The 13,158-nt window shown below is 47.7% G+C and overlaps 1 protein-coding gene across 1 annotated transcript; it reads right to left on the bottom strand.

Moving 5' to 3' along the window:
* Positions 1–10,826: 10,826 nt before the first annotated feature.
* LOC124550970 (cuticle protein 6.4-like) lies at positions 10,827–12,946 on the bottom strand. Its single transcript, XM_047125789.1, has 2 exons — positions 12,820–12,946; positions 10,827–11,190 (listed from the first exon to the last, which is right to left on the bottom strand). Exons 1-2 carry the CDS (start codon positions 12,832–12,834, stop codon positions 10,957–10,959), a joined length of 249 nt encoding a protein of 82 aa, XP_046981745.1. The 5' UTR covers positions 12,835–12,946; the 3' UTR covers positions 10,827–10,956.
* Positions 12,947–13,158: the final 212 nt, after the last annotated feature.

The raw sequence follows: 13,158 nt of genomic DNA, 5'->3' as shown, positions 1-13,158 counted from the left end.
ATGCCCCCATAAATGAAAGTCAAGAGGGTTGAGGTCAGGAGAGCGTGGAGGCCATGGAATTGGTCCGCCTGTACCAATCCATCGGTCACCGAGTCTGTTGTTGAGAAGCGTGCGAACACTTCGACTGAACTGTGCAGGAGCTCCATCGTGCATGAACCACATGTTGTGTCGTACTTGTAAAGGCACATGTTCTAGCAGCACAGGTAGAGTATCCCGTATGAAAACATGATAACGTGCTCCATTGAGCGTAGGTGGAAGAACATGGGGCCCAATCAAGACATCACCAACAATGCCTGCCCAAACGTTCACAGAAAATCTGTGTTGATGACGTGATTGCACAATTGCGTGCGGATTCTCGTCAGCCCATACATGTTGATTGTGAAAATTTACAATTTGATCACGTTGGAATGAAGACTCATCCGTAAAAAGAACATTTGCACTGAAATGAGGATTGACACATTGTCGGATGAACCATTCTCAGAAGAGTACTCGTGGAGGCAAATCAGCTGCTGATAGTGCCTGCACACGCTGTACATGGTACGGAAACAACTGGTTCTCCCGTAGCACTCTCCATACAGTGACGTGGTCAACGTTACCTTGTACAGCAGTAACTCCTCTGACGCTGACATTAGGGTTATCGTCAACTGCGCGAAGAATTGCCTCGTCCATTGCAGGTGTCCTCGTCGTTCTAGGTCTTCCCCAGTCGTAGGCTGGAATGTTCCGTGCTCCCTAAGACGCCGATTAATTGCTTCGAACGTCTTCCTGTCGGGACACCTTCGTTCTGGAAATCTGTCTCGATACAAACGTACCGCGCCACGGCTATTGCCCCGCGCTAATCCATACATCAAATGGGCATCTGCCAACTCCGCATTTGTAAACGATGCACTGACTGGAAAACCACGTTCGTGATGAACAGTAACCTGTTAATGCTACGTACTGATGTGCTTGATGCTAGTACTGTAGAGCAATGAGTCGCATGTCAACACAAGCACTGAAGTCAACATTACCTTCCTTCAATTGGGCCAACTGGCGGTGAATCAAGAAGGTACAGTACATACTGACGAAACTAAAATGAGGTCTAACATGGAAAGTAAGCGTTTCCGGACACATGTCCACATAACATATTTTCTTTATTTGTGTGTGAGAAATGTTTCCTGAAAGTATGGCCGTACGTTTTTGTACCACCCTGTAAAGTGCTTTATCAGAGACACTAAAGTTTACTTCCCCCTTGAGTAAAGCCGCCAAGTAGCCGAATATGTTAACTTCAATGTACCTGTCGCTATATGCGATTCGTCTATTGCGATATCGTTGTTTTGTCCGCCGATTGGTACACTCTCGCTTGTGACTGTGTCGAAACAGTCTTGTCGGCAGTGCTGGTTTATTTCAATGAAATTGTTGTGTGACTGATGCTTATTTGACGGCCTACACTTACTGATCCCAAGCACCTAGCTCAGTGGGCATTTCGTCTTTCCTCTTCGCACTTTAATAAAGTCCTTGAAGTGTTTCACATACATCACTGCAGACTTCAAAAAGTATGTGACATGAAGCAGAAACTGAAATGTAAACAATAATTGACGTAAAGTCTCCAGCTGCAAATCGGTAATTAATGCTTTCCTATTGAATATCCTCCTCAACTGCAATGAGAGGTCAGCGAAATGAATCATCTGACAGAAAGGGGTTGACGAAAATATGGAAACGCCAGAAACGCAGTACATTAGCATGCCTAATACGGTGTAGGAAAGCCGTTGGCGTTTAAAACAACTTCCATTCGTTCAGGAATGGACAAACACAGGTCCTGGATGATTCTCAGGGGAATCTTACACCATTATTCCTGCAAAATAGTTGCTGTTTATGTAACGATGGTAGATGTGGATAGAATCGCGCACCATTCTCTTTACAACAGTCCACAAATGCTCAACAGTATTGAGATCTGGTGGCTGGAGTAGCTGGGAGAGGTGCGAAAATTCATCCTCGTGCTCACAAAACCATTCCTGAACGATACAAGCTTTGTGAACAGGGGCGTTGTCGTGTTGGAATACAGCGTCACCACTGCTCTGGCCACGACTGACGCTGGTAACATATTGAGGTCATTGGACGGGTGCTGTTCTTGGTCAACTAAACGGCGCAACCTGCAGGCTGGTCTAGCACTGTGGAGCAAGCATTATATCAGCCAAAATGGTCACATTATTCTTGGCAGTAATGAAACCTCGCAGAGTAGCCATGGAGCCCCTTGAATACCACTATATGGCTGCCGCATCACAGAAGAGTTGTTTTGGAATGCCAACTCGACCTGCAGTTTTCTGCTTATGGCACTCCCTTTGTGTTGTATTGGTGGTGGTGACAATGTTGGCAAGTATGAAGTGCATTTGAGTTATGCAGTGACTTTTGTAGTTGCCGTCCTCTTATTTTTTGCCATAATCTGTGCAATGACCATTTCTCATGATCAGTCAAAAAACAGTTTCACCCTCACTATGATTTAATAAATGATAGTGAGCTGGTGTAAGCTGCCGCCAGCACACCAGTCAGCAAAGATATAGTAAGAAGATCGATAGTAGACGCTGGCCGTGGTGGGCGAGCGATTCTAGGTGCTTCAGTCCGGAACCGCGCTGCTGCTACAGTCGCAGGTTCGAATTCTGCCTTGGGCATGGGTGTGTGTGATGTCTTTATGTTAGGTCTTAGTAGTTCTAAGTCTAGGGGACTGATGACCTCAGATGTTAAGTCCGATAGTGCTTAGAGCCATTTGTACCATTTGATAGTGGGTGCTGGATCAAACGCACCTATCACGAGAGTGGCCGAAGACAGCCACGCGCCAGCAACGCCCTCTCCATCGCAAGTATTTAGATCGCCGCCGCTGGCCGGAGGGCGCAGTCTTACTCAGGCACTAGCGCAGTTACTGGCTCACTACCTCAGTCACTATCCCAGTTGGCGTCTGTCATTCGTCGCATAGGCTAACGTACCACAACACATGGACGCTGAAAAGTTAAGTAGCAGTTATCTGCTTACGTAAATAAAGAACCGTGTTAATACCTGTGTGCAGTTGTGTTGCAGAAAGAGGGTACCGGCCACCAAACAACATCCTCTCACTTGATTCGTATGGTACAAGACTCTACAGAGTCGACGAGGACACAAAACATAGTTTTCAGCTTTCTGTGTACACAGTATCAGTTCTAGATGTGCTGGCTCTTGAGCCACCAAACGCTTCGGCGCCATCGGCTTCGGAAGCGCTCACGAGACAGGTATCAACAATTTGCTCATGTTCGCTCCGACATAATGCACTCACAACTACACAGAACACTGCTCTGACGATGACTGACGCTTGCAACATATTGAAGACATTTCAAAGGTGCCGCTCGTGGTCAAATACAACAGCACCACCTAGAGGATAGGCTAGCATCTGCATTTATCTTCAAGTATGAGTTTCTCACAGTGTTTCCACAGCTTTATGAAACATGTCTACGTCGAAACTTTTGGAATACTGAAAATGAAAACAAGAGCTGCAGTTCAATATTAGGTACACTGTCTGCACTCGTTTCACAGTTAATATACACTACTGGCCATTAAAGTTGATATACCACGAAGATGACGTGCTACAGACGCGAAATTTAACCGACGGGAAGGAGATGCTGTGATATGCAAATGATTAGCTTTTCAGAGCATTCACACAAGGTTGGCGCCGGTGGCGACACTTACAACGTGCTGACACGTGGAAAGTTTCCAACCGATTTCTCACTCACAAACAGCAGTTGACCGGCGTTGCCTGGTGCAACGTTGTTGTGATGCCTCGTGTAAGGAGGAGAAACGTGTACCATCACGTTTCCGACTTTGATAAAGGTCGGATTGTAGCCTATCGCGATTGCGGTTTATCGTATCGCGACATTGCGGCTCGCGTTGGTCGAGATCGAGTGACTGTTAGCAGAATATGGAATTGGTAGGTTCAGGAGGGTAATACGGAACGCCGTACTGGATCCCAACGGCCTCGTATCACTAGCAGTCGAGATGACAGGTATCTTATCCGTATGGCTGTAACGGATCTTGCAGCCACGTCTTGATCCTGAGTCAACAGATGGGGACGTTTGCAAGACAACAACCATCTCCACGAATAGTTCGACGGTGTTTGCAGCAGCATGGACTATCAGCTCGTTCGCATTGACGGCACTTTGAACAGTGGGAGTTACATTTCAGACGTGTTACGACCCGTGGCTCTACCCTTCATTAGATCCCTGCGAAACCCTACATTTCAGTAGGATAGTGCACGACCGCATGTTGGAGGTCCTGTACGGGCCTTTCTGGATACAGAAAATGTTCGACTGCTGCCGTGGCCAGCACATTCTCCAGATCTCTCACCAATTGAAAACGTCTGGTCAATGGTGGCCGAGCAACTGGCTCGTCACAATACGCCAGTCACTACTCTTGGTGAACTTTGGTATCGTGTTGAAACTGCATGTACCTGTACACGCCACCGAAGCTCTATTTGACTTAATGCCCAGGCGTATCAAGGCCGTTATTACGGCCAGAGGTGGTTGTTCTGGGTACTGATTTCTCAGGATCTATGCATCCAAATTGCGTGAAAATGTAATCACATGTCAGTTCTAGTATAATATATTTGTCCAATCATTACCCGTTTATCATCTGCATTTCTTCTTGGTGTAGCAATTTTAATGGCCAGTAGTGTGCAATTCACGTACCTAAAGTCGTCTTTTCCTACAATATTTCGCTTACTTCATCAAAGGCAGTGCAGTCGCTATGCAAGATAATCCTAAACTTTTGCATCGAGTTTCTAACTAGAGTATGCCATATCCTAAGTGCGGATTATTAGTGCTAAGACCAATGACACAATATCTTATGTACTCTTCCGTCCCCTCCATTACGGCAAAGAGTAATACAGGTTACAAATTATAAAAGTTTTAACGGAGTTCAGCCACCTTGACGTAAGACAGGCTGGTTCGTGGCCCACGAGAAAGACAGGCCACGGGGCGTACGTCACGAAGGTAGGCCTGAACTCAGCAGACAAAATGCGTTTCTAAACCTTTTAACTCACAGCTGGGCGTGTACGTACTAACGGGAATTGCATATTTTACTGGAATCTGCCAATATAAAGTCTTACTGATTAACAGTACTACAGCAAAATTTAATTTCAGATCAGTACTCTATATAAATTGTATTACGGCTTGTTTGTAGCATTTAGTTTCTTCTGCTTAACAGTCCTCATTTCATACAAGAGGTGGTGCCTTACGCAACTGATAGTCATTTTGGCATGATTTTAATTTTATTGTACCCCAGTACACCCGTAACAAATTTTAGCATGATTTTGATTTTATTGTACCTCATGAAACGTCCCCTTTTGAACAATTATACAAGACTGTGCTTAAACTGACACACAATATTTTTAGCGCAACGCAATCTGACTTTCAGAAATCCCTACAAAAGAATGGCCCTGACTAACATTAACCTATACCTTTCACAAATCACTTACCTCACAAAAATCTTCGTTACTCGAACTACTGCAGTACAGCGAGCGCCACTACTGCCAGCTAAATAAAAGATTCAAACTACTGAAGGCACTAACTACTGATAGGGATAGTTAGCAAATGAAAGATATTAATAGAGAACAAACAATGTATTAAGTAGGCTGTTTAGGTTTTCTTATTGGTAACGCCACCTCTGTATGAAAATCACTGGCTGTGCTGTGTGCAGTCCGTGGCTGCTTTGCATTGTTGTAATACTCGCCATTGTAGTGTTAGGCAGCTGGCTGTGAACAGCGCGTAGCATTGCGCAGTTGGACGTGAGCCGCCAGCAGTGGTGGATGTGGGGAGAGAGATGGCGGAGTTTTGAAATTTGTCATGAACTGCTATATTTATATATGATGATATCAAGGTAAATACATTGTTTGCTCTCTATTAATATCTTTCATTTGCTAACTATCCCTATCAGTAGTTAGTGCCTTCCATAGTTTGAATCTTTTATTTAGCTGGCAGTAGTGGCGCTTGCTGTATTGCAGTAGCTTGAGCAGCGAAGATTTTTGTGAGGTAAGTGATTTGTGAAAGGTATAGGTTAATGTTAGTCAGGGCCATTCTTTTGTAGGGATTTTTTGAAAGTCAGATTGCGTTGCGCTAAAAAATATTGTGTGTCAGGTTAAGCACAGTCCTGTGTAATTGTTCTAAGGTGGCGTTTCACTAAGTACAGCCGTAACGAATTATAGGTAGGCCTATGGACTTCTGATCATTGTAAGACTGATAATAGTAAGACTCAACAATAGCGGAATCCAGTAGAAGATGCAATTCTCGTTTGTACATACATGTCTCGTTGCGAGTTAACAAGGTTAAAATCATAGTTTGTCTACTGTGTTGAGCGAGCGAGCGAGCTGAGGCCTACCTTCGTGACCTACGCACCGCAGCCTGTCTTTTCCGTACGCCTCGGGCTGGTTACGCCACGATTAGAGGCGGACCATGAAACAGGGTGATGCACTACAGACGGGCAACACAGTCTGCAATTCTGCGGTAGCTGAGTGAGAGAGAGCACACGCATCAGGAAAACAGAAAAGGACAGTGACTAATCAAAAAAACACCCACGCACTTTCTCTCCGGGGATACCGCAAGAAGCAGTGGACACGGCTAGGGAACACACTCATTGACCAATTTGTTGCGACTAACTGTCAGTTTTGCGTCGGAGACAAGAAACTTGACTGCCAAGAGAACGTCCAACTGGTGACCGAGGCAGCGTTAGACCCTTGGAGATGTTAGCTGGAGGCTGATGTATTGAATCGCGACGCAATTTGTGTGTTCCATCGTCATTAGGAGGGTGGGCGGGTTATACTTATATGTCAGTTTTGCGTCGGAGACAAGAAACTTGACTGCCAAGAGAACGTCCATCTGGTGACCGAGCCAGCGTTATACCCTTGGACATACACTCCTGGAAATTGAAATAAGAACACCGTGAATTCATTGTCCCAGGAAGGGGAAACTTTATTGACACATTCCTGGGGTCAGATACATCACATGATCACACTGACACAACCACAGGCAAATAGACACAGGCAACAGAGCATGCACAATGTCGGCACTAGTACAGTGTATATCCACCTTTCGCAGCAATGCAGGCTGCTATTCTCCCATGGAGACGATCATAGAGATGCTGGATGTAGTCCTGTGGAACGGCTTGCCATGCCATTTCCACCTGGCGCCTCAGTTGGACCAGCGTTCGTGCTGGACGTGCAGACCGCGTGAGGCGACGCTTCATCCAGTCCCAAACATGCTCAATGGGGGACAGATCCGGAGATCTTGCTGGCCAGGGTAGTTGACTTACACCTTCTAGAGCACGTTGGGTGGCACGGGATACATGCGGACGTGCATTGTCCTGTTGGAACAGCAAGTTCCCTTGCCGGTCTAGGAATGGTAGAACGATGGGTTCGATGACGGTTTGGATGTACCGTGCACTATTCAGTGTCCCCTCGACGATCACCAGTGGTGTACGGCCAGTGTAGGAGATCGCTCCCCACACCATGATGCCGGGTGTTGGCCCTGTGTGCCTCGGTCGTATGCAGTCCTGATTGTGGCGCTCACCTGCACGGCGCCAAACACGCATACGACCATCATTGGCACCAAGGCAGAAGCGACTCTCATCGCTGAAGACGACACGTCTCCATTCGTCCCTCCATTCACGCCTGTCGCGACACCACTGGAGGCGGGCTGCACGATGTTGGGGCGTGAGCGGAAGACGGCCTAACGGTGTGCGGGACCGTAGCCCAGCTTCATGGAGACGGTTGCGAATGGTCCTCGCCGATACCCCAGGAGCAACATAGTCCCTAATTTGCTGGGAAGTGGCGGTGCGGTCCCCTACGGCACTGCGTAGCATCCTACGGTCTTGGCGTGCATCCGTGCGCCGCTGCGGTCCGGTCCCAGGTCGACGGGCACGTGCACCTTCCGCCGACCACTGGCGACAACATCGATTTACTGTGGAGACCTCAAGCCCCACGTGTTGAGCAATTCGGCGGTACGTCCACCCGGCCTCCCGCATGCCCACTATACGCCCTCGCTCAAAGTCCGTCAACTGCACATGCGGTTCACGTCCACGCTGTCGCGGCATGCTACCAGTGTTAAAGACTGCGATGGAGCTCCGTATGCCACGGCAAACTGGCTGACACTGACGGCGGCGGTGCACAAATGCTGCGCAGCTAGCGCCATTCGACGGCCAACACCGCGGTTCCTGGTGTGTCCGCTGTGCCGTGCGTGTGATCATTGCTTGTACAGCCCTCTCGCAGTGTCCGGAGCAAGTATGGTGGGTCTGACACACCGGTGTCAATGTGTTCTTTTTTCCATTTCCAGGAGTGTATATTAGCTGGAGGCTGATGTATTGAATTGCGAAGCAATTTGTGTGTGCATCGTCATTAGGAGGGTGGGAGGGTTACAATTAACTGTCAGTTTTGCGTCGGAAACAAGAAACTCAACTCAAAGGAGAACGTCCATACGGTGACCGTGGCAGCGGTAAACCCTTGGAGAAAAGTAAATTGAAGCAAGGGTAGCAGAATATCGAGGCCGCATGCGGTCATCGCTAGTAAACCGAGCGTCACGGAGCTTCAGCTCCAAGTAGGAAAGAACAGTTCAGGCGAATGGGTACGATGGAGTCCATGTCTACGCCATTCCGGTCCAGGACCATGTTGTTGTAGTAAGTCTTGCCTCAGATCAACCAGCGCAGTACCAGCCAGCCGTGGAGTGCCGCAGAGCTGAGCTCAACTGACGAACTTCATGCTGTGTCACACCAACCACCACTGATGGGAGACCTGATTGACTACGAGCAGCAGTGCAGTACCAGGTGCTGTACTCTCCGAGTGTGGGACGGAAGACGACGACCAGGGTTCCTGGCGGACCACCGTCTGGTACGCCTAAGCGCCTACGGGTGCGGGGCCTACCAGGCCGGCAGTACTGGCTTCAACGCCTGCCACCTACACCACACCACGGGTGAGGTGGTCCAGCGAGGAAGAGGCACAGAGTGCCGTCGAGTACAGTCCCTCAGCCGGTAGCTGCTATCTATGCTGTACCAGGCTTGACTAAACATCCGTACCAACGCAAGAGGAACGTCTTCTCGCTGGGACGCAGACGCAAGGACTGGCGCAGCGTCCGACACCGAGAGTCTGTCCGTGACCAGGGCAGGAGGCAACTACGGCCAACAGTGCAGCGCCCTTTGTAAAGTTGTTCAAATGGCTCTGAGCACTATGGGACTTAACGTCTGAGGTCATCAGTCCCCTAGAACTTAGAACTACTTAAACCTAACAAACCTAAGGACATCACACACATCCATGCCCGAGGCAAGATTTGAACCTGTAAAATTGTCGCCGGCTGGGTTGGCCGAGCGGTTCTAGGCGCTACAGTCTGGAACCGTGCGGCCGCTACGGTCGCAGGTTCGAATCCTGCCTCGGGCATGGATGTGTGTAATGTCCTTAGGTTAGTTAGGTTTAAGTAGTTCTAAGTTCTTGGGGACTGATGACCTCAGAAGTTAAGTCCCATGGTGCTCAGAGCCATTTGCACCATTTTTTGTAAAGTTTTCGCTGAATAATGTTTTCTTAGCGCCACGAGCGCTTCCAGACGATTCCTGACATCGTGCGCCGGCCGGCGCGACCGAGCGTTTCTAGGCGCTTCAGTCTGGAACCGCGCGGCCGCTACGGTCGCAGGTTCGAATCCTGCCTTGGGCATGGATGTGTGTTATGTCCTTAGGTTAGTTAGGTTTAAATTGTTCTAAGTTCTAGGGGACTGACGACCTCAGATGTTAAGTACCACAGTGATCAGAGCCAGAGGCGTCCTCTGTAGTAGTCAACACTGGTGAATTGTCTGTGTATGATCGTTCAGTTGTGTTCGCTTCCGTTCGCTGCAGTATCAACGTCGACACTGAACTCGCTCTGTTGATGCAAGTTTACTGTTCAACAACTTGCCTAATTCGTGAAGTGGTCTCGTTTTCTAAACTAAGGTCAAAATTGTTGTCCAGCCAGCGATGAAAATACTGGGTGGTTATCATTAAACTTCCGCTTCTTGAGCCAGTCTAGACGGAAAAATATTCATCGTATTGGTACCTAATTCCAAAGAAAAAATGTTAAAATCTGCGCTATAGGATTTGCCTTGTTAGCAGTGTCAGTGTCAATACTTGCCACTAGGTGCCGGTACTGTCACGGCGACGTAGAGTTGAAACACAAACATCAGTGCGCATTGCAGTTTCAGACAGCGAAAATGGTTCTGGACAAGGCGTGTAGGGCTTTACCTGTACAGTTGTTTTTATCAAAACAACAGCAACAGTGCTGCTGCTCTTCACCATTATCGACCCATCAAAGGAATACCCAGGGATCCTCTCTCCACATCGGGGTTGAAGAATACGATTCGGAATTTGGAATTGACTGGCGATTTGGGAGAGGCCGACGGCCAGTTGTCACGGCTGAGAATACTGGACTCAATGTTTGATCTCTGAACACTCCATGGTCCGCCGTAGTAAAAGTGCTGCAAATGATTGTGAAACGGAATCTGTGCAAACTTCAGATGCAGACGGTCGTAACACTGAGCAAGGTTTGCAACTTGGAATATAAGCATGGTAATCAAGTAACAAATGTTACCCTCTCATGTGGACATTGAAATGCCTTTCTTTCAATTGTTTATTCGTTGTTTTTCTTCTGCATGCCCTTACGAATGTTCCACAAATATTCATTGTCTTACGATCACTTGATTGTCATGAGGGCCCTCTCAAAAAGTGAAAGTTTAATTATAACCACCCTACACAATCGATCTTTAATGTACTTCATGCCATATCGTATTTCCAATTTTCACACAGGGAAAAGCAACCACTTTTTCATTAGTGAATTTATTTAATGACAATTAATGATTACATAGGCGCTGACAGTAGTTTCAATCACATATTGACGTTTAGTGCGAATCAGGAAACGGACAACTGAGAGATGATGAGATGTCTCGAGTTCGTGACTCAGTAGTATCCATGGTATCCGTAGCCGAGAGGAGCAGCAGCATATCCCAGGCCGCCATAGCCGTAGTATCCAGCGTATCCAGGGTACCCGTATCCATATCCACCATAGAGTCCAGAAGAGTAGGCCAGAGGGGCGGAGTAGCCAAGGCCGGTGGCGTAGGCCAGGCCGCGCTTCTCCTTGGGGGCGGACTCCTCAGCGGCGAAGACGGCAGCGAACAGGCACAGGGCCAGGACCTGAAAAAGTAGAGCGTGGTGTCACATAAGGGAGTGCCAACTCAAGCAACACTGCACACTGCAGTTGCCTATGACGACAAAACCTATTCACTTTGAGCACATACATGTGGAGTGAGGCCAACTGTATATATATATATCCCACAGGGTTCTGTCTTGGGCTTGTCGTTAAGTCTGATATACGAGGAGGTGTATTTGGAAATAAGGTCCGATTAGGTGCGGAATGGAAACCACAGTGAAAATTCGACGGAGCTTTGCACAGATGTGTTGGGCAGTGTGTTTAGTGTGCCTGTCCATCGCTTCACGCCGCTCTTTTCAGTTTGGAGGGCAAAGTGGTCACATAGAAATGCCTAAAACAACGGTCTATCCTGCCAAATACGTGGATGTTTAGAGAGATTTCGCCTGAAGTTATGCTGCCCACGTAACATCAATGTCATGCATTTCTTTCTTCAACACACTTTTTAGCCGCATTCTGCAGAAGCAATGAAGAGGCCCCTGCAGCTTTTTCGATGGGAAGCGTTCGATAACGCACAATACAGCCCTTCATTGACTCCCATCGTTGTTCATCTCTGCTCACATGAACTGTTGGCTACGTAGACTGGAAAATTTGTACAACGCCAGGCAAATGTCTAAGTCGGAGCGGCGACTATTTAGAGAGGTAGCTGGAAGGTGTGACTAACTGTTTCGAATAATTTTTTTTTTGATTTTCACTGTGGTTTTCATTTCGCAACCCATCGGACCTTACTTTCCGAACAGGCCTCGCAGGATGAAAGCTTGCTGGTGCCTTAGAAACTGAACCTGACTGCTCATATACAGTTACGAAGCTATAAGGCTTCGGGACCCACATTTATTACACTATCAAGGAACCATATGACATAAATTTCAACTTGATAGATAAACCCGTTCCTGAGAAAAACAGGTCTAAACAGGTGGAGGAACAGGCGACAGTCGCACAACAAATGCCAAATTCTTTTTTCGTATGACATAATAACAAATTAACAATTTTCATATTCTTTCCTTTACTTTCAGTGTGAAAAGCTGCTCCTAGCTACATTTCATGATTCTAGGTCAACGCAAAGCAGTGGGAGAGACATCACGTACATTATGCACGCAACCAAAAATCATGATTCGTTCCGAAATCAGCATAGAATGTGTTAAAAATTTCAAAAATAGCTGGGATGAGTTTCAAAATCATATGAATAATCGATATATCAACGTGCGCTTGATTCTGGGGGCCTTGTGAAACAAGGTTTTTTTGTTCAAAAGTATGAATCTGGCGCCCCCTCAAATTGCTGCCCAGGGCAGATACCCCCTTTCCCCGCCCCCTTCCACCCCCCTTTCATGGGTCCTGGCCTATGTAAAGGAGACGCAAGGCATAGCGGCTAAGGTCCTTACCGAATGTAAAGTAAGGTAAGCAAGAGACGTGAAAAGACAAATGCACCATCTAATGGGAGTTGCGTAGATGGTGTTATAAAACCTGCAGGAGGAGCATGGACAAATGTTGCTGGAGATTGTAATAAAGGTGTGGTGGAGGCCGATATCCAGCAGAGGATATCGAATGACTGATGATGATGGTGGTGATGATGGTGTTGTTGTCCGCACTAGCTGACTAGGTACAGGTGAGGAGCTTACCACGATCTTAATCATGTTTCTTGGTTGCTTCAGACGACAGCTGCTATCTGATACTGGCCAACCTGCAGGTGGCTGCGTTTATATACTGCTCGGTTTCAGTAAACCGTGTTGCAACGGCTCAGCTGCTGGACGACTTGAAGTGGGTGGGGTTTGCAGGTTGCAGGTTTGACGCGTGTTAGCAGCTGACGTTGCGACCGGACGTTGCCCATATGTCGCGCTGCCACGCCATATGCGACGCGCCGGCACGGAAGGCCTATCAGAAATCAGATCGCCAACCCACCGGCCTTCCGTTCGCTGCCAACAGGTGGTCACTGCAGCCATCAAGGTGACGGAGTGGCC

Source organism: Schistocerca americana, chromosome 9 (genome assembly GCF_021461395.2).
Source record: "Schistocerca americana isolate TAMUIC-IGC-003095 chromosome 9, iqSchAmer2.1, whole genome shotgun sequence".
Taxonomy (NCBI): Eukaryota; Metazoa; Arthropoda; class Insecta; order Orthoptera; family Acrididae; genus Schistocerca; species Schistocerca americana.
The sequence above is the reverse complement of the archived record's forward strand: the minus strand, read 5'-3'. Positions and strand labels throughout refer to the sequence as shown.